This window comes from Globicephala melas, chromosome 9, assembly GCF_963455315.2.
Source record: "Globicephala melas chromosome 9, mGloMel1.2, whole genome shotgun sequence".
NCBI lineage: Eukaryota > Metazoa > Chordata > Mammalia > Artiodactyla > Delphinidae > Globicephala > Globicephala melas.
In genome coordinates, this window is record NC_083322.1 from 55,607,525 (window position 1) to 55,632,321 (window position 24,797).

The 24,797-nt window shown below is 38.6% G+C and overlaps 1 protein-coding gene and 1 pseudogene across 3 annotated transcripts; one reads left to right on the forward strand and one right to left on the reverse strand.

The window, feature by feature from the left end:
* The first annotated feature begins 110 nt into the window (after nucleotides 1–110).
* On the forward strand, nucleotides 111–11,497 carry RBM48 (RNA binding motif protein 48). Of its 3 annotated transcripts, none has more exons than XM_030857280.3 (5): nucleotides 111–277; nucleotides 809–999; nucleotides 3,113–3,258; nucleotides 4,594–5,149; nucleotides 6,777–11,494. In XM_030857280.3, the coding sequence occupies exons 1-5, from the start codon at nucleotides 167–169 to the stop codon at nucleotides 6,838–6,840; spliced, it is 1,068 nt and encodes a 355-aa protein (XP_030713140.2). In that variant the 5' UTR covers nucleotides 111–166; the 3' UTR covers nucleotides 6,841–11,494. The 3 variants fall into 3 exon arrangements, with proteins under 3 accessions (XP_030713140.2, XP_030713136.2, XP_030713137.2); XM_030857276.3 differs by having other exon boundaries at nucleotides 116–277; nucleotides 4,594–5,147; nucleotides 6,774–11,493; XM_030857277.3 differs by lacking the exon at nucleotides 111–277 and having other exon boundaries at nucleotides 913–999; nucleotides 3,118–3,258; nucleotides 4,594–5,147; nucleotides 6,774–11,497.
* LOC115853928 (calaxin-like) lies at nucleotides 9,855–24,312 on the reverse strand (annotated as a pseudogene).
* Nucleotides 24,313–24,797: the final 485 nt, after the last annotated feature.

The window sequence follows — 24,797 nt, forward strand, 5'->3', positions numbered from 1 at the left end:
GGGCGGCACCTCGTTCACCGAATTCTCGCTCACAGGAAACGATGGCTGACGCTGTCGATTCTTCAGCCAATCTCGGCACGCCTTGACCCAGCCCTCTCTCTTATTGGATACACAAGAGGGCAAGGAAGCGGATGTTGTCGTCTCTGCGAGGGCCCAAACCAGCAAGATGGCGTCGAGTGGCGGGGAGCTTGGGGGCGTATTCGACCACCACGTCCAAAAGGCTGTGTGCGACTCGCGGGCCAAGTATCGGGAGGGGCGACGGCCTCGCGCTGTCAAGGTAAAGTGATTTTGGTTTCATTCGCTGTCCTCAGTAGCTTTATGTGAGCTCTAGCTTCACATGCCTAGCCTACGTAAATAAAATCTTGAAAGGCTGCGGTCACATCCATTCACTGGAGATGAGTGTGAGGAACTCTGGTACTCAGGTACCAGATATTCTTGCGACCTCTTTAGCCAACAGAACCTCAGCTCCGCGAAAACAGGGCTGTGTTTTAGTCATTGTATCATCCGCGTTTACACTAGTCCTTGTCACACGGTAAGGCTCAATGACTGTGTTAACTCTTTCCTGTCGTATCTACCGAGCCAACTTCTGGAAAACGTGTCGATTGAAGGTAGTCTATTAGGTACTTTAGCTAGAGGCCTTCACACGTAGGGTGAATTCTTTATGCAGAGAGAGGGGCAAATTTTTGATTCTTTATTTTTTGCAGACTCTCTGAACAGAATAGTTCTTGTTTTCAATTTTTTTTAATAGGAGCAGATTTGTCTTAGGCTTATTTGTGAAATACATTTAATGTGTCTGCATTTCTTTTAGGTATATACAGTCAATTTGGAATCTCGGTACTTATTAATACAAGGAGTTCCTGCAGTGGGAGCGATGAAGGAATTAGTTGAGCGATTTGCTCTGTATGGTGCAATTGAACAGTATAATGCTCTGGACGAATACCCAGCAGAAGACTTTACAGAAGTTTACCTTATTAAATTTCTTAATTTACAAAGTGCAAGGTAATATGCAAGTTAAGCAGTGTCTCATTTTCTCCATTCCCATTGGTATCATTTTGTCCTCTCTCATTCATTCCTGAATTACCCAATAACCTAACATGGCCGTTATTATTTTTCTCCAGTTTTTTTAAGTGTTAGCGTTACCAAAACTCTGTCCATAAATCATTCCCATACTTAACAATTTTCTGTCGTGTAGTGTGGTAGATTAAAGATTGGGTTTGGGTTAAGTTTTCAGGTTCCACTGCTTACATTGTGACCTTGGACAAGTTATTCAACCCCATTAAACCTGTTTTCGTATTCTGTAAAATCCATATGGTAAAAGGATCTACTTATTGAAGTTGTGTGAGGATGAAATGAGATAATTCACGTAAAGGGATTAGCAAATGCCTTCTGTTCAGAATGCAATAAACATTAGCCGTTGAGGGACTTCCCTGGCTGTCCAGCGATTAAGACTTCGCCTTCCAGTGCAGGGGGTGCGGGTTCGATCCCTGGTCGGGGAGCTAAGATCCCACGTGCCTCGCAGCCAAAAAACCAAAACATAAAACAGAAGCAATATTGTAACAAAGTCAATAAAGACTTTTAAAATGGTTCACATCAAAAAAATCTTAAAAAAAGATTAGCTGTTGAGCTGTTGTTATGCACCTATATGAATTGACCCCATCTCTTCTATCCTTCTATATATAACATAAACTCTCTGCTCCAATAAGGCTGAAATGTGAAATGCCTTATCTCTTTTTATGTTGATTCCTATTCTTGTCATTAATACACTCCAAAACCCATCCTTCCGTGGCTATTAAAATTCTTATTTTCTTTTCTGTGCTACAAATAACACTTGGGTACACAGGGTCATGTAGTGTTGTCCAGTTGCTCTTATGTATAGTCTCACTGCTCTAACCAACTTGCCAGCTCCTTATGGTGAGGGAAGCATATTTTCTCATTGTGCATTCATTCTAAGGAGTTTTTACATCTCCCACACCACCTAGGACAGTAGACCATGCAGTGTGACATCTGGATTTGAATCCTAGCTCCACAAACCAATGTGGGCATGGCCAAGTTATAAATCTCTCCAGGCCTTAGTTTCATCATAAGATTGTTGTAAAGTGTTAATTCAAGTGAAGCATTTAAGCACTTAGGACACTGCGGTACGTGGTAAAATCTCAATGAATATTTCTTATCATTTTCCCTGGGCATAGAAGTACTTAATTATTGTAGTAATTCCTGGCCAGTCATAGATGTTTTTTTTGTTTTGTTTTGTTTTGTTTTTAAGATGTTGGGGGTAGGAGTTTATTAATTAATTAATTTATTTTTGCTGTGTTGGGTCTTAGTTTCTGTGCGAGGGCTTTCTCTAGTTGTGGCAAGCGGGGGCCACTCTTCATCGCGGTGCGCGGGCGTCTCACTGTCGAGGCCTCTCTTGTTGCGGAGCACAGGCTCCAGACGCGCAGCCTCAGTAGTTGTGGTTCACGGGCCCAGTTGCTCCGCGGCATGTGGGATCCTCCCAGACCAGGACTCAAACCCTCGTCCCCTGCATTGGCAGGCAGATTCTCAACCACTGCACCACCAGGGAAGCCCATCATAGATGTTTAATAAGTATTTGTTGAATGAATACCATCCTCTTATTTTCTCACTATTTGTTACATATTCAATATTTCCTCCATTATTGAAGGTTTACAATAACAATATTTTTAACTAATTTCTTACATATGAATTCCATTATAGGAAAACATTGTGCTGAAAAGGCTAAATTAGGTATGAGCTAACTCTCAAGCGCCATTTAACTTAACACAGAGAAAAACCTCTATTTCATGACCACAGATTGTGTACCTCAGACCAACAAGCTGGACCCTATATTGGTTAAAGGGAATCTCGCTTGTATGGATGACTTAGTTAAAACCTATTAAGACTCTTGGGAGAGGGGAGGAAAGGCTCTAAGAGAGTATGCAGTGGATCAGTAGGGTCAATACCATCCACAAGCAGAGCATCTTAATTCCCAAGCTATAGAATATATATACACAGCAAAAGCTGGACTTTGCTCTTTAGATCAGTGTATTGTATACTAGTTAAGCTTTCATCCTAAGTAAATCTAGATTAGTAAACCATGATATGTATTTCTGTTTAGGATAGCCAAGAGAAAAATGGATGAACAAAGTTTCTTTGGTGGATTGCTTCATGTGTGCTATGCTCCAGAATTTGAGACAGTTGAAGAAACCAGAAAAAAATTACAAGAGAGGAATGCTTATGTAGCAAGAACTACTAAAAATAAAGGTATGGAAAGCCTATTACTAAACAACACCTCCCATGTGTCAGATATTTTGCTACGTTTATCATCATGGAGTTCCCAGTCTAGTGAGAAAACAGACAAGTAAAGGATCACAATTTTCAATATCTGTAGACTACAGGGTTCTTTACAGAATGCTGTGTAATCTGGGCTGGGAAGGGAGAGGTGTTGTTTCATGGAAGGCTTCCTAAGGATGAGAGAGGTGGCTGAGTTCTGAAGGGTAAGTAGACATTACTTGGAAGGGGAGAGGAGGAGACGGAAAGATGGGCCAGAGGAATAAATGAGCATCATGCATTTTAAGGAACAGTGAGTAGTACGTGATAACCACAACACAGCTTCAGTGAGAGATAAGAGAAAAGGAGACAGGAAGTAAAGCCTGAAAAGCCTGTGTCCATGCTGAGGAATTAAGGCTTTGACCAAAAGGCAGTGAGTAACACCTCTGATGTGCAGGCCAGTTACAGCTGCAAAAAGTGGATAAGTTCCACTTTTGATGAACACCAGCTGGCCAAATGCCCAATATGCCCATCCAAGTTGCCCTAGACACAAATTCCCAGTGCACCGAATGGAGTCATAGGATCTGGCACATGGACTGTAGAACTAGAACAGTCAGAATTGGACTAAGATAATGTGTGTGGTCTGAAATCTGAATAGTTCCAGAGGCTCAAATTACCAAATTTCCACCCTTTGGTTAAAAGACAAAGACAGTGTCCATACAGCTATCAAATATGATGAGTTTATGGCTGATTGAGTAAGGGGCATGTGGCAGTGTGAAGAGAGAAATAAAGTGTAAAACTTACCTAAAATTTTGGCGAGAGCTGTTGGGAGTCTCTGGTCAGTTGTAGATGCTGAACTTTAACCTGTGTGAATAACTAGCTTCAGGAAAACCTGTATGTGTGACCAAAGAAATGATAAAATATGGACCCAGCGTATTGTCTCCTTTAAAAGCTACAAATACAAACTAAGCAGCATGATACATTCATACAGTAAAATACTTTGAAGCCATAAAGTTTTCTATGTAATGACATGGAAAAACTCTGCAAGATTTAGAGTTAACTGGAAAGCAGAAAGGTTCAGAGAAATGGGTATTACAGGAGAAAAAGAGGGGTAAGTGGGAGGAAGAAAGGTAAGACATACTGGACAGATATCCTTTTTATAAACCATGTGAATGTATTCCCTACTCAAGAAGTAAATTTTTTAGGGTAGTGTTCATTAACATCTTAAAGTGATGTTTCTTTTTAAAAGTACATGTTTCTGAATGATGAAAACAATAAATGAACCATTTCTGTTTCCCTTTCTCTCACCTTTTAAATTCTAATATAAAGATCATTACATGACAAAGAAGCATAAAGATACAAAAGATTTTAGACAGGACTTCTATTCGAAGACCTCTGGATTTCCTGCAGCCTCTTTGAACACATCTACTGGGAACTCAGATCTTTGTCTTCCTTATTCCTGTGAGTTGCCTTTGTGCTGTTTCTCCCCCAAATGTACATGTTCATCAGGAGAACATGTGGACAGAGCACCAAACTCCTCTCAGGATGGTAGAAACCATGATGAAACACTGGAGCATTGTAACCACTATGACTCTCTGCAAAAAATGCAGATGAAAACTTTGAAAAATTCATTGGCTTTCCCTGGCGCACAGAAGGCTATTACTCATTCAGAGGCAGTTGACAGATTTATGCCTAGGACAACACAACTGCAGGAGCGGAAAAGAAGAAGAGAAGATGATTGTAAACATGGAACTCTTCTTGAAGCAAGCACAAGTAGTAATGAGGTTATGATTGGCCCTCAGTTACCAGACATTCCTAAAGTAGACATGCATGATGACTCGTTGAATACAACAGCGAATTTAATTCGGAGTAAACTTAAAGAGGTAAGATCATTAAAAAAAAAAAAAAAAACGTTTTAAGAGACGATTTGGTTACAGGACTAGCAACTGAATGGAGACTTATTTCTGGGAACTACAGTATTATCATTCTTGTTTTTTTTCATTTTTACTTTTTAGATGTGTTTCCTACAATTCTCTATTGAAGTACAGTAACTGAATTTGACTCACAGATATGTATTTGCTTTGATATCTTTAATCCTTGCTTTAAACATTTTATATCACTCTAAGTAGAAAATATAAAAGCAGTAGTTTTAGCCAGTTAGATCAATCTGTGAGAATGGAGCCCAGGCCCTCCCTTTTTTAAAAGCTCTCCAGATAGTTCTAATATGAGCCAACATAGAGAACTACTGCATTGAGGGAAAATTATTACAATTTATTTCTCAAGTTCAAAATTACATAAAATTCAAATGCTTATTTTGCTTCTTTGATACAGATAGCCATAAAAGAAGGTGAGATTTCTAAAGATTAGCCCTTAAGGTCTGAATTTTAATTTTAAATTTCTTAAATAGTTTAGAGCTAGATTGTTCTACTTAGGTAGCAGTTTTTTAATGTTATTTACATAACCATTTTCCATTTTCTAAGCACAAATAAAAGAAAGTTAACATTTGAGTTAGCGTTTGAAAAATACCTTATCGTGGGGCAAGCCTTTCAGAAATCATAATCTGCTGGAGAAAGACCATTCTCTTATACTTGAACTCAGGTTCAGAAAGTGCTTTTCACATAGTTGTACATATATTTTACAATGTAATTAAGAGAGGCTAAGGTAGATTCTTTATGTACCCTTTTTTAACCTCAAAATTATCCAGTTGAGGATGAGGAATTGTTTTATAATAATAAAAATCCATGGACACAGTTTTTATGCTTAAGCCTCTTTAAACATTTTTTTGCTTGTACTGGCACCCTTCCTTCAGATACAACTAAACTGAGACATAGATACAGATACATAGCTATCTTAGAGCTGACTGTATTTTCCAGAAAAAAAGAGTTAGGTCCAAATCCTAGATATAGAAATAGTAGAACAACAAAAAGGAGAAACACTAAATACAGTTTACTACAGTTTCTAATAATTTTCCATTTTAAGTGAAGACTGTCTTACTGTGCTTTAACTTATACTGTCTATGTTGTTCTGATGTATTTGATTTCATTTTTCCCTAAGAAATTGAGGATTCTAGCATTTTCTGCTTATTTCTTTAAATTTTTCATCCCCCATCCCCACTGGAGCCTCAATGTCTGTAAATATATCAAATATTATAAGTGTTTCAAGTTATGCATAACCAGGGTATCTATCTGTATTTATAAAATTACAAGTGACTTCATCATAAAATAACAGATCTATAAAGGAATGTTAAAGTAGAGCATATGTTTACTTTTCTCCCCTCAAAATTTCTTTCTTGTTAAATGGCTTTAGAAATTTTACTCCCATCAATGTTTGGACAGAAAACTTTGCTCTGTGCCTAGATCGTAGGTTGCACCTTGAACTTGGGCTAACTGCCTTAAATGGCAGTTATGGCAAAGATTAAACTACTGGATGTATATCCTACCTATTCTAATGGTTTATTACTCTTGTACTATAAAAATTATAGTGTTGGTGGTTCTCTTTTTTTAACCTAGGTAATTTCATCTGTGCCGAAGCCTCCAGAGGACAAGCTGGAAGGTGTGCGTGGAAATCATCCTTTAAAACAAAGAAGAAGAATATAAATTGTCTGCAGTAAACTAATATTTTTAAAGGCCTATTTATTTTTTATTTTTAGGCTGTCATTTTAATTCTTAAAGAGATTTTACTGCTGGTATTTTTTTTTAATGCACTCCTCTTTGTAATTTCATTCAACCTACTTGTCTCATATAGTTTCATCTTTTAAAACTAGTTTATCATGGACAAAATACATGCCAGCCAATTATGTCCCTTAAAAAAACTAAAACTTTTCCAGAAGTTCCACCCAGTGACTTTGGTTACATCTTATTGGCTAGAACTGGGCCCGTGGCTGTTCCTTATAGAGGAGTCTAGAATGTTGAATGTTTGGGTTTCCAACTTCTGTGGTTGAGGAAGCAAGAGAAAAGAGGGTTGTGAATGGCTGATTCACAATATGTGCCCCCAAATCTAAGGTTGTTGGTTAACTTAACAAACAAATTAATTAATTAGTTTATCATTACTTATCATAGATGTTATTTTGATCCATACTTAATATTACAGAAATCATTCTTACTACCTCTCACACTGCAATCACTATATGTAAATTAATTGAAGCAAATATAGAAACTTTATAATGTAAATACAGGCAACCAGGATCTGTTTCTGAATTTAATAATTTTGAGTAATTCACATTCAAAAACTAGAAGTCAGGATGTGTTGGAATGCCAGGGCTTCAAAATCAAGACAATTCTATAAAGCAAAAAAGTTAAACTATTAGAACAAAGCTAAAATTAGAAGCTTATATGCTTTAGTTAACTTCAAAGAGTAATTTACTTCATCTATGGCAGAAACAAATCAGTATTTGTAAATGCTAGACTTTTATTACCACTACTTTTAGCACATCCACATTTTTTTTTTCCTGGCAGTGCATCACATAATTGGAAATCCAAGTATGTCCAGGCTGTTTCCTTTTTTTTTTTTTTTTTTAACTGATAACAATAACCTAAGGAGGCCCATACAAAATGGTGTCTGTTTTTCTCCCTGTCCTAAGGGCCTCTTGCCTAATGGATTGAATTTGAATATAAAGGTTAGGAAGTTCCACCTTCATTTATGACTTACTGATTCAAACTTGCTAAGAAGGCACTTAGTTGTGGATGGTATTAAAAGAAGCTGCAGGCAAGGTGTCTCTCTGGCTCTACCTCCTTGTGAGGTAATTAATTAGATATATAGTTGACCTTTGAACAACACGGGGTTAGGGTTGCTGACCCTCCACACAGTCAAAAATCCACATATAACTTTACAGTCTGCCCTCCATATGTGCTGTTTTGTATCCTCAGATTCAACCAACCATGGATTATGCAGTACTGTAGTATGTATTTATTGAAAAAGAAATCCACATACAAGTGGACCCTCACAGTTCAAACCCGTGTTGTTCAAGGGTCAACTATACTTTTTGCTGCACTCTCAGTTTAAAAAGTACATTAGTCACCTCAGCATAGAGTTGGAAAAAGCAAGTTTCTCTCTGGATCAGGCTTCTCAGATTTTAAGGTGCTGTGAATCTCCACCTTTTGTCTTATTAAAATGCAGACTCTGATGGTGGTGGCAGAGGCTGGTGGGTGGCTGAAATTGGGAGTTGTTTAATGGGTATAGAGTTTCAGTTGTGCAAGATGAGAAGAGTTCTCGAGATTGGTTGCACAATAGCATGAATGTACTTAACACTACTGAACTGTACACATAAAATTGGTTAAGAAGGTAAATGTTATGATAGGTGTATTTTACCACAATACAGCAGAAATTAGCACAACATTGTAAATCAACTATACTTCAATTAAAAAAAAAATTTCTCTGATAGCCCTAAAGGGAGGAGCTGCTAAGTGGGTTCTGTGTTCTTGAGTGGATTCCTGATCTGTGACTGTGTGAAGGCCAGCCCTCCTTGTCCCTGCCAGCATACACAAAATTTGACCACAATGAGAAAAAATAAACCTTTCTTGTGTCAAGCACTTAAAACAAAAACAAAACCTCTGATTCAGCTGGTTTGAGGTGGGGTCCGAGATTCTGCATTTCTCACAAGTTCCTAGGTGATACCATTGCGGCTGGTACACAGACTACACTTCGAATAGTAAGGCTCTAGATAACTGGCTTACAGATGAACACTTGGGGAGCAGCTGAAGAACCATTGGTGTTCCATCTGAACCTAAGTAATTACTCCAATCCAGTCCATTATTCTGAACTCTTTCACCCATCAGGTTCCCAGACAAAATTAAAATGTGAGAATAAACGACAACGGGACAAGTTAGATGAGCTGACATAGCTAAGGATAGCTTAACAGTATGCAAATTCATCCACAAAATCACCATCTAAATTACTGCAGAGAATAAAAAGTTTCTTCCTATATCATGTTTGCAAAGCACAGTTGGTCAAAGGAAGAATTAAGAAAGGAAATGTTGGCTTCCCTGGTGGCACAGTGGTTAAGAGTCCGCCTGCTGATGCAGGGGACGCGGGTTCGTGCCCTGGTCCGGGAAGATCCCACATGCCGCGGAGCAGCTGGGCCTGTGAGCCATGGCCGCTGAGCCTGCGCTCCGCAATGGGAGAGGCCACAGTAGTGAGAGGCCTGCGTACCGCCAAAAAAAAAAAAAAAAGGAAATGTTAATTAGTGAAATTAATTATCAGGCTGACTCTTCTGGCTTAGAAAACCTTTGTCATATTCATACTCGAAAATCCTTCATGAGCACAAATAAAATACTATAAAGTACTATACGTGTCCAAAATTTTAAAAGCTTAATTTATTCTCATTGTTTGACAACAAACAAGAGAAAGAGATCAAGTTTCCTCCTAGCAGTTTATGGTGGGTACTTGCTGAATCCACTCTGTATTTACTGTTCTATCCCTTAAGCAAGCCAATATACCTCGGGTTTTTTGGGGGAAAACATTTACAGGAAATTAGGAATTGTGTATGGCTAAGGTGGTTACAAGCTCAAAAAAGGTCTTGAATATAATTAGTCACTACTGTCTTGGGTCCCAAATGTTAGGATGGGGCTGAGATCTTCATGGTTGCCCGAACTTCAGTAGTGTGTTGAAGTCCTACAGAGGTAAGTGTCTAGCAAGTATTTCTTTTCTGATCCTTTGAAATTTTCCCTCAACCAGTCTGGCTGCTGGCACTGTACCTTTGCTTCTGGTAAACATGGTCCAAACACTTCCAACAAAAGTTTATCTTCTTTCACTGCTTTTTCAAAGTCTGCAAAAGATATCTTGCCATTGCTGTCATAATCCTAGAGAGGAGATAATTTCTTGATAAATGATAGAGTAGTTTTTAATTTTGCATGGAAAATAACTGTCTAGAATAAAAGATTTTACCAAGTCAAACTGTAAGTTCACACTTCTGTAGGCACTGCTTACACAAATCAAAAGGTACTAATTTATGGAGGCCACTTACTTTGTTCCTATTAGTCTAATAGGCATACCTGGTATGAACTGAATGTTTGTCTCTCCCCACCTCCGAAGGTCATGTCTTAAAAGCTCTAACCCCTGCAATATGATGATATTTGGAGGTGGGGGACTTCAGGAGGTAAATTAGATTTAGATGAGGTCATGAAGGTAGGGCCCCGTCATGTTATTAGTGTCTTTGTGAGTAGAGAAAGACCAAAGCTCCCTCTCTCTGCCATGTGAGGCCACATTGAGGAGGTGGCTGTCAGCAAGGCAGGAAGAGAGCCCTCAGTGAGGAAGTGAATCTGCTGGCACCTTAATCTTGGACATCCCAGTTTCTACAATTGTGAGAAATAAATTCCAGTTGTTTAAGCCAGCCAGTCTATATTTTGTTACAGCAGCCCAAGCAGGCTAAGATACCTGAATTACCTTAGACATATAAAAACTCTGTCCCTAACGGACTTATACCCTAATTGGGGAAATAAGAAAATTAGAGGAAGCCCATTATACATTATAATACTTTTGTGATAAAATAAGTGCCAAAGATTTTTAAGATTTTTAGCTTTGTTTCTCAAAGGATCTCTTACTTGAGATAAGGATATAATGTAAAAAGTATAACAGTGAAGTTGCTTAATAAGGAGCAAGGCACTGAGAGAACAGTAACAATTCAAGATGGACTAGGGTCATGAGAAGAAGCTTGCAGCTTACTGTTAGGCCGTTAGGGATGTTTGGGATCTAGATAGGTGGAGAGGTGTCAGGAGGAAATGCAGACGAATGGCCCAACATGGATTATGACAGTAAGCAGGAATGCAAGTCAGGAAGAAGACAGACCAGCCTGGAATGGAGTATTCATGACAGGGACTATGGAAGATTAAATCATGGAGGGAGCATGTGTGTAGATTATGAATACCTTTAACCGCTTAATCCAATTTGGATTTGATTTAATGGGTCCTTGTTTTTTCACTTCTGGGCGTAACTAAATCAGGGTTGCTGAGAGTCTAGTTTAAAGAAAGGTTTGAATAATTTTCAGAAAAAGATTCACTCCATAACTTTCTTTCAAAAAAAGAAGGGGGTGGGTGTGGTAGTGGGAAGCATACTGTCTCTCAAGAAGTCTACCCTCAGCCTTAGCCATGGCTCTTGAGTATTTCTAATGGAAGAGGACATCCTGAAGTCTGTGTTAGCTGAATCTGAGACTCGGCAGACCTCATCATCTGTTACTTTCCCGAGCTCCAAAGTAATGGAGGTGAGCTGGGCCCAGGCCACCTTAGAGTCATAAACCTTCACTGGTATCCAGTTTAGGGTCACAGTAAGAAAAAGAGAGAAAGCACTATGTCCATAATAAAGAGGTATTATTAGTTTCATTGAAAGATGAATTCTGCACCTCATTTTCTATCATGACCTTGTATAAACCTATCTGCACTTCAGTTTTCTCATCTGCAAAGTAGAGATAATGATTTCAACTTCATAGAGTTGTTCTGAGGATAAAATGAGTTCATATATTAAAGTTCTGTGATGGGCTTGGCATATAGTAAGCAATTTATAAGGGACAACTATTTTTATTATTATTACTTTATAATGAGTGTTTAGATGGATTAGAGAGCAAAAGTCATGAAGACAGACTACATTTGCATCCAATTTTAAAAGAACTGAATCTGTCACCCCACTTCCCAAATAATGAGGTTTTACTGATAGTAAAATATTTTAAAATAATAAAATTAACATTCATTTAATGTAGTGATTCATTTAATCACCCAGGCATTCCATAAGTATTTTTTAAGTAGCCACTATCAGCCAGGCACTGTTCTAGGCAATGGATAGAGCAGAGAACAAACTCCTGCCCTCATAATGGTTACGTTCATTACGTAGGGAAATAAATCATTTCTTCGTCTTTAGCTTTATCTAACATCCATTTGATTAGATATAATGAATTACAGTTTTTTTTATTCTTACCATTTTCTTCAGTGTTATATCCACCAACTCGTTTATTCCTTCATCAGTATCTTCTTCAGGTGACTGTTAGTGTAGACTGTTCAACATGTCAAACGTTTTCTCTCGAGAAATGTAACCATCACCATTGAAACAGTAAGCTTCAAAACAGACTTTTTAAAGCATACGAAATTTAAAGACTTGGATAAGAACAGTTAAAATGTCATTAGTCTTCTCCTTAGTTATTTCAATATGTAATTAAAGAAGGACAAAAACAATTTATACAACCTATATTCTACATAGTGGAGGAATTTTATAAATCTTTCCACAAGATTAAATACCCCTGGGGATATGAAAAGAAAGAATTTACACATACATATATAGTGCATATATATATATATACACATATACATATAAATATGTGTGTATCTTAATGTTATAATGTCCTTCTTACAGAGTGCAAAAACTAGTGTGTACACTTCACTATATCATTGACAAAGAACATTTTTCAATATATTTGGGTAGTGAGTCTGTCACCTCCTTGGGGTCTACCCATCTGCACTATCCAAAATGATCCATCTCTCCCTAGAGAGTGATTTCCATGACTTCCATTGCACTGTGTAAGCACTACTACAGTTCACTCATTCATCCCACAAATGACCTTACTCAGGTCCTGGGAATATAACAGTGAAGGAGTTCTTGTGGAGTTTGTAATCTAGTTAAATGTTTTAGGACAGGAAGGAAGGGAGGGAGGGAGGGAGGGAGGGAGAGAGAGCAGGAGAAAGATAGGAAGGGACGAAGCGGGGGAGAAAAAAAACCAGGTATAAAATTCCAAAGCATCAGATTAATTCTGTCTTTTGTTGCATTTCTCCAATATATAGCATATATGAGTTTGTGACACAACCCTACTAGAAGTAGTATTTTCCCCAAATTAACATATCTTGAAATGTATATGAAACATTTTTAGGAAGTGGGATTAGAGGAGGAAAAAATTCTTGATAGTGTGATGCTATTCAATCATGTCTAGCTGCATTATGTCACGACCACTTTCACAAGAATTTACAACCACGAAACTTAACTTTTCATTTCTCAGTGAGACTTCTGTATAAGAACACTGCAACTATAAGAAACTTAAGTGACAACTATATATACGTGTTATCCCATGAAAAATTAGATTGGAGAAAAGTAGGGGAAGAAAAGCACATAATGTTGTAAGGAGAAAAAAAGAATTATGTAATGTATGCCAATTATACTTCAATTTTTTAAAAAAGCAAAAAAAAAAAAAAAAGAAAAGAAAAAAAGGAACCCCCCCCACAAAACAGAGAAACAAAAAAGTCATAAATGTCAAATAAAGTTGGTGAGTTTTTAAAATGTTGCTATCATTTTTGAAACGTGTGTTTAATTTAGAGATCTTTTGAACATCCCAAATCCAAATTCAAGTGGAAGAACAAGAAGGGATAAAAATTTCCTTATATACTCAGAACTCTGCATTCTTTTCTTAAGTAATTTGACACTTTAAGCAATTTGCTCCCTTGAAAACTGCTACTTAAAATTGTTCCTATTCTCTTTCCAGGGTTTCACACCCCAAATCCTGGCACAGGAGGTGTAAAACACAGATAATATACGTCACATCAATGGTAAGGGTGAGGTGAGGCCAGAGCTGTTCCTACAAAATTGTGAACTGGGAGATCTTTGTCTTTGGAATCCCTGGTCCTTTTCTGTAGGAAACTCCCTTTATAACTCTCCTTCCTCTGGGCTTTCACTGTCTCAGCCTTCTTTCCTCTTTCACTGTCTCAGCCTTCTTTCCTCTCTTTTTAGTCTAACACTAGAGTATTGGTGTCTGAGGGTTGTGTGTTTTATCGTGTTTTGTGTCAATCCCTCACATTTTCTCTGATGGAAAGACAAGGAATAGCCTCACTGTGAACTATATGCTGCCCCATATTCAAGGCCATTTTCTGCTGAGCCCAGAGGCAGCCCCAGAAACCTCAGCCTTGCCAGCTGATCAGAGTTGGCACATGTCCTGAACTTCAGTTGCTGTCCTTTGCCTGGGCCTTAAGCCGAAGAGCCATCCTGGTGACACTGGGGTATTACAGAACTAGTGAAGGAAGTGTTTGGAGACTCCGGATCTAGGGACTCTCCTATAAAATAGGACACCCATTTCATCTGTGTTTTGTTTTTGTTTTTTTAACTCTCATGAACTATTTTTGCAAGGGCGATATAGAGAACAATGAATTTATATTAAAAAAATATTTAGGAACTTCGCTAGTGGTGCAGTGGTTGAGGGTCCGACTGCCAATGCAGGGGACACGGGTTCGAGCCCTGGTCCAGGAGGATCCCACATGCCGCGGAGCAACTAAGTCCGTGCGCCACAATTACTGAGCCTGTGCTCTAGAGCCCACCAGCCACAACTACTGAGCCTGTGTGTCACAACTGAAGCCCAAGTGCCTAGAGCCCGTGCCCCGCAACAAAGAGAGACCACCGCAATGAGAAACCCGTGTCCAACAGTGAAGAGTGGCCCCCGCTCAGCACAACTAGAGAAAGCCCACAAGCAGCAACGAAGACCCAACACAGCCAAAATAAATAAATATAAGGATTAACTAATACAAAATTGACAATATATATTACTAAGTTAATAATAACATAGAAATCTTACACTTCAGCTTTTCTTCAAAAGTCCCTCGAAAAAACACTGATAATCCTTTAACACACTCTTTCACATTTATGTAGTTATGTCTTTCTCAAATGCAAAAAATACTGAAGGAAAAAGAACGTGTAAGTGTATTGTAATTTATAGCTATTTTATAATTCAAGAGTATTATTAAGAGATTAAAAAAATCTTTCCTCCCAAAATGAGGGGGAAAAAAGTTTTTGACACAATCTTTCTTGAAAGAGTCAAAATTACTGGAAATGTATTTCCAACAGATTTTTATAGAAAGAAGCCATTCTCCTCCATGGTCAATTATGAGCTTCACTTGTGATGTTTTGTACAGTTACTATCAGCAAAAAAAGACCAACAGTAGGGATAATCAATGTGATAATTTTTATTCTAAAGAGTGGCAAAATCCTGTTCTAAAGAATCTGTATAATACCTAAAGATAAATTACCAAAATAACACATTATTTTTTAAATTACCAGTGAAATCTTAGAATTATCCTATAAAATATTATTGACTCTTTTGGGGGTGACAGATATATTAATTATTTTCATTATGGTTATGGTTTCAATGGTGTATACATACATCAAGACATATCAAGTTGAACACTAAAAATATGTTAGTGAAACTGACCGGATCACATTAAATTTCCTATTCTGAAAATAAAATTGTTTCATTGATTTTTTTCAATATAATGAGTAATTCTCATTTTTTTTGTGCTGAAGAAGTAAATAATTTACATGTCTACACAGCATATGACTCCAAAGACAATTGAAACCACAAGCTTATCTTTTAAAAAAAATCAATACTGCTAGCTTATTTAGGTCATTACTGGTTCTTTCTCAAAATGGTATAGCTATGAAGTATGAAATTCTGAGTGAGTTTATATTAAAAACCATCCTCACAATCAAATCAAATTTACTGTTTTAAATTGGTAGCACTACCAGAATCGTCTAATTCTGGTATTGAAAAATGCAAAGTCTTTGGTGAAAACTTGCCATGTATTAACATATATATATAAATAAATATATACATATTTGTCATCTCAGCTTGGCCCATTTCAGTCTCCATGACTTCTTACCCCTATTCATTAGCATATCATCAGTCATTCCAAATATGCTGTGCAGGATGGCTCGAAATGTGTTATGATCTAGTCCAGTGTTATCAAGTCTTACAACAGCTCTTTCCACCAAGCTGTGAAAAATTCTTATGAGACACTCTACTTCACTTTTTTTTACTGTAAAATGAAAATACAAATGGATACAACTTAGATTTAACCACTGAGTTCTCCAACCCAATTAAATATATTTTACTAAGCAGCTATTTTGTTCCTATGATTCTAGATGCTCTAGTGATTTAAAAAAGTGTGACAGGGACTTCCTTGGTGGTGCAGTGGTTAAGAATCCGCCTGCCAATGCAGGGGACACGTGTTCGATCCCTGCTCTGGAAAGATCCCACATGCCGCGGAGCAACTAAGCCGTGCGCCACAACTACTGAGCCCGTGTGCCACAACTACTGAAGCCCGTGCACCTAGAGCTCGTGCTCCGCAACAAGAGAAGCCACTGCAATGAGAAGCCCGCGCACCGCAACGGAGTAGCCCCTGCTCACCACAGCTAGAGAAAGCCTGCGCAGCAATGAAGACCCAACGCAGCCAAAAAAAAAAAAAAAAAAAAAAGTATGACATGGACTTGCTACTTAAGAGCTCACACAATCAAGACAGGCTTTACTTAGAACTCTCATAAGACAGTATATAAATAATAAATTATGTGGTATAACACTCACCACTATAGACATATGAAGAGGAATCAGTATGGGAAAGAAGAGTTGTGCTTTTTTCATGGGAGTAGACTTCGAAATGGGCCTTGAAGAATGTATAGTATTTATACAGGAAGGAATGTATTGAAGGTGGTAAAGAAGTGGAGACTTCCAGGAAGAGGAATTACATGAGTAAAGGAAAGAGGAAGAATTGGGGTTGAGGTAGAACACTTTTTATTGGGAGCACAGCAAGTTGGGAAGAAGTGAAAAGCAAGATTGAAGAGGACAGGCTGATGGTAGAGGGCCTTGAATACCTAGTCAGAGGATTAACATTTATTTTACTGGAGCAGGGTTTCTCATGGTGTCATCTTTGGACCCTCTGCGTCAAAATCATCCCCCCGCATGGCTTGTTAAATACTTGTTAAATATGCAGATTATCAGGCCTTGCCCCAGACCTCCTAAATCAGAATTGCTAACAGTGGGCCTAGGGGTTAGCTTTGAAACAAGAGCTCAGCTGATTCTTCTATGCTCTAAGGGCTGAGGAGTGGTTTAAGAAACACATCTGGTGAAGTTGTATTGAAGGAGAAAACTGGAAGCATAGAAGTCAGGCTTGGAGTGACAGGGCTTTGGCTAGGGAGGTGGAAATGAAGTCAGAAAGCAGGTAGGGAGCCCGAGATGCTGCTTAAGCAGCACACAGTGATTCTAATGCACTGTCAGGACAGAAAACAAAGGGATTAGGCTTCGTAGCTTGGCTAGACTTAAGTATCTGGGTTCCACTTCCATTTCTTATCCTATATAGCTGACTTAGGACAATTCAGCTTGTTTATGCCTCAAGTCCTCACCTATAAAATTTGGGTATTATCCTAGATGATCTCTGAGATTCCTTCAGGTTCTACAAGTCTGATTCTATGAATTAAAGATTATTCGAGAGAACTAAAAGAGTTAGGAGGGAAAGCTGGTTATTATTACTATTTTTTCTCTTCCTTTTCCTCCCTCCCTTTTTTTTTTGGCGGGGGGAGGTGGGGGCAAAGACATATTTTTAGATTTTTTTCTTTGAGATGATTTCAAGTTACCCATCCGAAACCAATGAGAACCCCTAGCAAATATGCAGTTTACATTAGGGTTTCTAATATGGTCAGAGAATGACTTGACTCTTAGGGTAATGGTTGATAAATCTATAGAATAAGCGATTACAAAGGTACCTCGTAATATTATTTTATGAACTGAATTAGGTTCGCAGGCTTCACACATAGCTCCAAATTTGACATAAAGGTAATTTTTATCCATCGAATAAGCATTTATTAAGGGCCTGCCATGAACCAGGCAATGAATACACCATGGTTCCTGCCCTCAAAGTTATTACACTTTGGTCAAGAGATAAAAGTGCAATGAAGTATCACAAACACTAGGCTTGATGGTGTTTGGTAGTGACCCAAAGAAAGGCATCATCAACAGGGGGGAGGCGATAAGAGATTAAGAAGGGGCTCCAGGAAGAGATGTCACTTGAGCTAAAGCCATCAAAGGAGTAAGCATTTGCTAGAGGAGGCAGCTTGAAGGCAGGGAGGCATGTTCGGAGAGCCACAAAGTTTGGTGTGGCCAGGTGGCAGAATTGTTTGACTTTACGAGGGGCTTACTGAAAAATTTTGGCTGGCAAGTTAACAGGATCAGATTTGCATTTAAGGAAGATCACTTTGGCAGTAGATTCTTGAAACTACCTTACAAATGGTGAATCCAGATGTGACAGGTTGTATTTTCCCAAAGACGATTTTAACATCTATCCCATCTCATATGCTCTTCTTACGATAGACTTTTGATACCCCTCCTTTAGAAAGATGGGGTTTGTGTCTCCTTCACTTGAAACTAGGAGGATTTTTGACCATTTTAACCAAGAGTATGGTGGAAATAAATGGTCAAATTGATTTTTGACCATTTTAACCAAGAGTATGGTGGAAATTTCAAGACTTGGTCATAGAAGGGGGTGCTCTGAGGACAAAAACTTGGAAAGTGTTTTTTTTTCTTTTATGGAATATGAAGAAAAAAGAACCTCAGGTGTGGACGCACTGTATGGAGTGCATAGTATATTAATGCTTTCCTGAAACTAGCCCTGCTCAACTCTGATGGAGAATCAACATCTGAGTGCAACAGCATTGTGAAAATGGATCCCCGAAGAAAGCGAGGTTTCAGTCAGCAGCTGCTCTGGGTTAAATACCGACAAGTCATCAAACAAAACAATCAAGGATTTTATACACAATCTGCAGAAGCTAGTAAATTTTTCTGAGTTTTATCCATACAACTCACATTTCATTATATCTAAAGACCTTACACATGTGGTCAAGGAACCACTGTAAATGATACTTGAGAAATTGTGGGTAATGAGAATGGTGTTGATATGTTAGATTGGCCCGTGTTATTTATTAAACTTTTTAGCTTGGAATAATTTTAATTTACGTAAGAGATGCAATAGTAGGGCTCTTCGCTGTTTCTCCCTGTTAACACCTTATGTTAACAACATAACCATGGTGCATTTGTCAAAACTAAAACACTGGGCTTCCCTGGTGGCGCAGTGGTTAAGAATCCGTCTGCCAATGCAGGGGACATGGGCTCGAGCCCTGGTCCAGGAAGATCCCACATGCCGCGGAGCAACTAAGCCCATGCACCACAGCTACTGAGCCTGCGCTCTAGAGCCCGTGAGCTGCAACTACTGAGCCCTCCTGCCACAACTACTGAAGCCCGCGTGCCCAGAGCCAGTGCTCTGCAACAAGAGAAGCCACCGCAGTGAGAAGCCCGTGCACGCTGCAAGGAAGAGTAGCCCCCGCTTGCCGCAACTAGAGAAAGCCCGCGCGCAGCAACGAAGACCCAACACAGCCAAAAATAAATAAAATAAATAAAAACAAAACAAAAAAAAACTAAAACACTAACGTTGGCACATTATCATTAACTAAATTACAGATTTTACCAGTTTTTCCACTAATGTCCTTTTTTTTTGTTCTAGGATCCTATCCAGGATCCATTTGGTTGTCATGTCTCCACCAACCTGTGAGTTTTCAGTCTTAATCCTCTTTATGACCTTGACATTTTTTACTTTGCGTAAGTTCAATTTAGGTTTGCCTAACGTTTTCCTGATTAGACTGTGTTTTGGGGAATAATACTACAAGTGCTGTTCTTGTCATGTATCAGGAGATACACGGTATTATCAATAACATGACCTATCACTGCTGATAACCTCGATCACTCGGTTAAGTGAGTCTACAGGTTTCTCCACTGAATCTATTGATACTACTTTCCCTTTCCATCATCTAGTCTTTAGAAGCCAGTCTCTCAAGGTAAAGGGAAGTAAGCTCCACTTCTTAGGAAAGTATTTATACTATTAATTTATTCTAAGGAAGATTTGTCTCTTTTCCACTTATTCAATTCTTTCAGTATGCAGTCACATATATTTATTTTAGACCAATACTGTGCTACTAATTTTGCTGCCCAAATTGTTTCAGCTTTGGCCATTGGGAGTTTTCAAGTTGACTCCTCTTTCACATACCCTCATCCTTTTGCTTTTGCAACACTCCCTTGCTTTCTGGCACTACTTGCCAGGCTCATCTTGTATCATCCCTGCGTGAGATAACAGGAAAAAAAAAATAGGTCTAGGCCCTTGGTTCCTGGCACAGAGCTCCTAAATCCCTTAGCCATTTCCTTGTTGATAGCAATGTCTTTTGTTCTAATGAGGTGACTGCTGGTTGTTCCTGGACGGGAGCTGGTCACCAGAAAAACCAAGCTATGTTCAAAAGCTTGGAACTTTTAGTCCTGCCCCCACCCCTTCTCCAGAGGGGGGCTGGAAATTGAGTTAATGATCTATCATGCCTATGTGATAAAGCCTCCATAAAAATCCCCAAAGAATGGGGTTCGGGGAGCTTCTGTGTTGGTGACCACACAAAGGTGCCTGGAGAGAGCCTGGAAACTACACCCCTTACCACATACCTTGCCCTATGCATCTCTTCCATCTGGCTATTCCCAATTATATCCTTTTACAATAAATTGGTAATCTAGAGAGTAAACTGCTTTCCTGAGTTCCGTAAGCTGCTCCAGCAAACTAACTGAACACAAGGAGGGGGTCGTATGAACCTCGGATTGATAGCCAGTTGGTCAGAAGCACAGGTAACAACCTGGACTTGTGATTGGCATCTGGTGAGAAGCAGTCTTGTAGGACTGAACTCTTAACCGGTAGAATCTGACACTCTCCAGGTAGTGTCAGAATTGAGTTAAATTGTAGGGACACCCAGCTAATGTCACAGAGAACTGTTTGCTGGGAGAAACCCCCACATAGTTGGAGAACTGTGAGTATGGTAGTAGTGTTAAAGCAGGAGTAGTGTAGGTTTTTCCTTTATGCTCTGTTCAGCTATTTTTTCAAGGAAATCTGGTTCTTTTATTAGTTTGGTATTTAGAAACCAAGGTCTAGTCACTGGGTATGCTAATCACTATTGGGGTGCTAATATTTCTAAGCCTGTTTAGTAGACATAGCTAGGAAATATGTACGTACACTAACCTACGTATGCACACATCGTGGCCCATGTTAGGTCTCACAAATACAGAAAAAGCCAAATACTGGACTAATGGGCCCTTAGGTGCTCCTGGGCTGAGTCCTAAAGGAGATGATCAGTTGTATTAAAAACTCATGAGTGCTCAGAAAAGACAGGCTCATGAATTCACAAGGTCAAATCATACTACATTTAACTATTTCCTCTACTTGATAAGAATGGATCAGAGAAATGCAGTTCACAAAACACTTGGGATTTTAGCAAAATCTTATTCTTATGTTAATATCTATTCAGTAACCAGTAGTGCCTAGTACAGTGGAAGGCTCTCATACATGTTTGCTAAATAAATGATAAGCAATCACTTGTAAACTGGAGAAGTTAAGGAATACGCTGGATGAGAGTCAAGCTCCAGAGTAACCTTGAGATGCCAAAATGATCAGTTGAATCAAACCACATGAAATTACTAGGAATAATTTTAAAGTTCTTCGCTTATCTTTTAAAAAGTTCATTAATGTACCTAAGTATAAAAATGACAATCTGTGTGGAAAAGACTGGGTCAATTCCCAACTCACCATCAATCAAACCGGGACTGATATTTGGCTGACAGAACTGAAGTTTCAAGTGGAAAAGACAATTCTGATCAGGACCCTCAAACTTCAGTGTCTAAGAACACACAGAGCTAACAATCTGGACGCCTGGCCCCACTTCCAGAGATTTTTTTGTACTATACTAAGGGTGGTACTCCGGGATCTACATCTTCAGTATAAACCTTTAGGTGATTCTGATGGTGGAAATACTCCTACCATACTACAAATAAGAGGTACGTGGCCAGTGTCAACTACAGAATTTGTGGGCCCAATGCAAAATCAAAATGCAGGCCTCTTATTTAAAAAATTAATTTTAAGTCAGTGTTAGCAGAGCATTAAACTAAGCATGGGGCCCTATGAGAACACATAGGTTACACACACCATGAAGCCATGCACTACACCCTGAGGTAATTATCTGCCTCTCCCACCAGATTAGGGCTATTATTTGGAAAAGGAAATAGATTTATTTGCATGACTCCAGAGCAGCATTGTCTAACAGAACTTTCCGAGATGATGGAAATATTCTCTGTCTGTGCTAATTTGGTAGCCACAACCCACATGTGGCTGCTAAGCCCTGAAAAATGGTTTGTGTGACCAAAACTGGATTTTAAGTTCTACCTAATTTTAATTTACATTTGAATAGTCAAATGTAGCTACTGGACTGAGGATAAACCGGCTGAGGATCTGAGAGGAGAGTATGCAATGGTAGTGGCTTGGACTGAAAGAGGCCATGTGGCACATGAGGGACTAACAAGAAGCTCTAAAGCAAAGCCCAGGAAAAATCACTTCAACTTTCTGCCACATAGAGCAATTATTAGAACTTTGTACACCAAGAGAAATAAAGACAGTCCCTTCTTGAGAAGGTCAAGGCAGCACTAGCTTTCTAGTCCTTCCCTCTCCTACCCATTAACAACCAAATTCTAGTCATGAGAGGACCAGTGTCTATCCTGGTCTCAACTAGAAGGACTCAAGAACTAAACTGATTTGAACAAATTTTAATAGTCCCCTTACTATGGGAAAACACTGTACAGAAAGACCATGAGGGACTATAATGCTGATCAGTAGGATTAATTTGAAAAATAAACAGAGTGCAGACTCTGCATCAGACTAGCTTGGCCTCAACAAGAAAAGTCCACTGTTAGCTTTACACAAACAATCTAAGATGAGGTTTCCTCACCTGAAAACATGGATAACATCCCCTACCTCACTGGGTTTGTTCTGAGAATAAAGATGATGAACATAAACCATTTTGCACTGTCTTGCCAACGAAGAGCTCAATAAACATCAGCTGTTAGAAATCTAGTAATCTGGCTATACTGGTCAATAGCTATGTTTCAGTATTTAGGGCCTGAACTTTCAACAATAACTTAAAAATCAGTTAAGTGTCAAAAACTTTGGAAAAAGAAAGGAATGCAACTTATTCCTTTTTTCAAACAGCTATAAGTTATCTTCTTTGTAGAAGACTATAAGGGATATGGGTCTCATCAAGTATTACATACTCATATCTACAGACTATTTCAGAAACTGCTTTCAAATAACAAATAACGGTATTAAACACACATATGGGTAGCAGACACTGCTAAAAATAATTTCATTAGGATGGGGAGAGGAGTCAGATTTTTCAAGCATGCAAAATTTCCTTTTGAATGTTATAAAACTCAGGCTGTTAAGAAAGTAGCACATGACAGCAGGCATTTCTTACTATATTCAATATTGGCTAAATCTGCCAGATGGATTTTAAAGGGTAGTATAACAGCACGATGGGAAAACAGGGCCCAGAAGTGCTTGATGAGCTTAGATCATTTAAAATCCAACTGAGAAAAGAAAAAACTGAATTATGTCCACAATGAGATTCTCAGACAAGGTGGTGACTATCCTGCCAAGGTCACACAATGGAAAATGGAAGCACCCAATAATGAGGCTGTAAAGCCGGCTGAAATAAAAGTAATTTCCTTAAAGTATAAAAACAAATTCTTAGAATTATCAGTCAGGATTGCTTGTGGCCGGGCTTGAGAAACAAATATTCACAGGATTACTTTTTAAGGTCTGGCAGGGCAAGGATTCCTAAAAAAATCTGTTAAGTTAGCTTAGCTTTAATAAACACTTGCCATGTGCAAAAGCACCATCTTTCTTCAACATTTGAACTATCTTATGTATCTCTATCAACACTGTGAAGTACAGCAATCATCTGCCTCTATGGCTTTTGTGCCAGAGAACTCAGGGAAGTTGCCAAAGTACACCTTTATACTTTGGAATCTCTGGTTAAATTTCAGACCATTAATAAAATCAGTACTTGGTTGGCTGATAATCCTTTAGCATTTATGATGTCATGTAAATTCTCATGCTAGTCTTCCCACGTATGCAGTATATTTTAGGACATCTGATGATTAAAATATTTTCAGAGTAAGTGCAGGGATAATCATTCACTTGCTAACTATTTTTTTTAAATGGCCAAAATACTAGATAGAAAATAGAGCAACTCTACTTCTGGGGGGTTACAAAGCACTTGTTAAGGTCCAACTAGTATGTCTACCAACGTTTCTATTTGATTGAATATGTTCAGGCAGTGCTGGATATTTGGTCAGTACTTACAGCTCTTGACAGTATTACTGATGGATTCCACTAGTTTCTTCAGAACCTTCTGGTCCATGTCAAGTGTGGCTTCAACACAATGCAGACTTCTCTGATAGCCTAATTCCAAGCCTGGGTGTCCTGGGTTGCCACTGATTCCACAGTGCACCACTCCATACCCAGCACAGAACGTGACCATGGCAACATTCCAGCAACCAAACACAGAAGGTTCTCAAGTAATTGGAAAAATATGCAACAATGATTGTTACCACTCAGTATAAATGCAGTGATTTCATTAATGATGTGATCTGAAATATTACAGCAATTCCAACATTTATCTCTTCTTTGGGGCAAAACACCATTTAAAGTGGTATTTGATATTATTGCCACTTATACTTCTTGAGCACAAATTCTAGAGTTGAAAATGTTTACGGATGAACACATAATAACTAAGTAAGACTATAAAGACCTGATTCTTTAAGTAGAAATAAAATAACTTCTCAGGCTACGAAGAGCTCCTTCAAAGGTTATAACCTCCTTTGAAAACTCTAACCAAGCACCTTC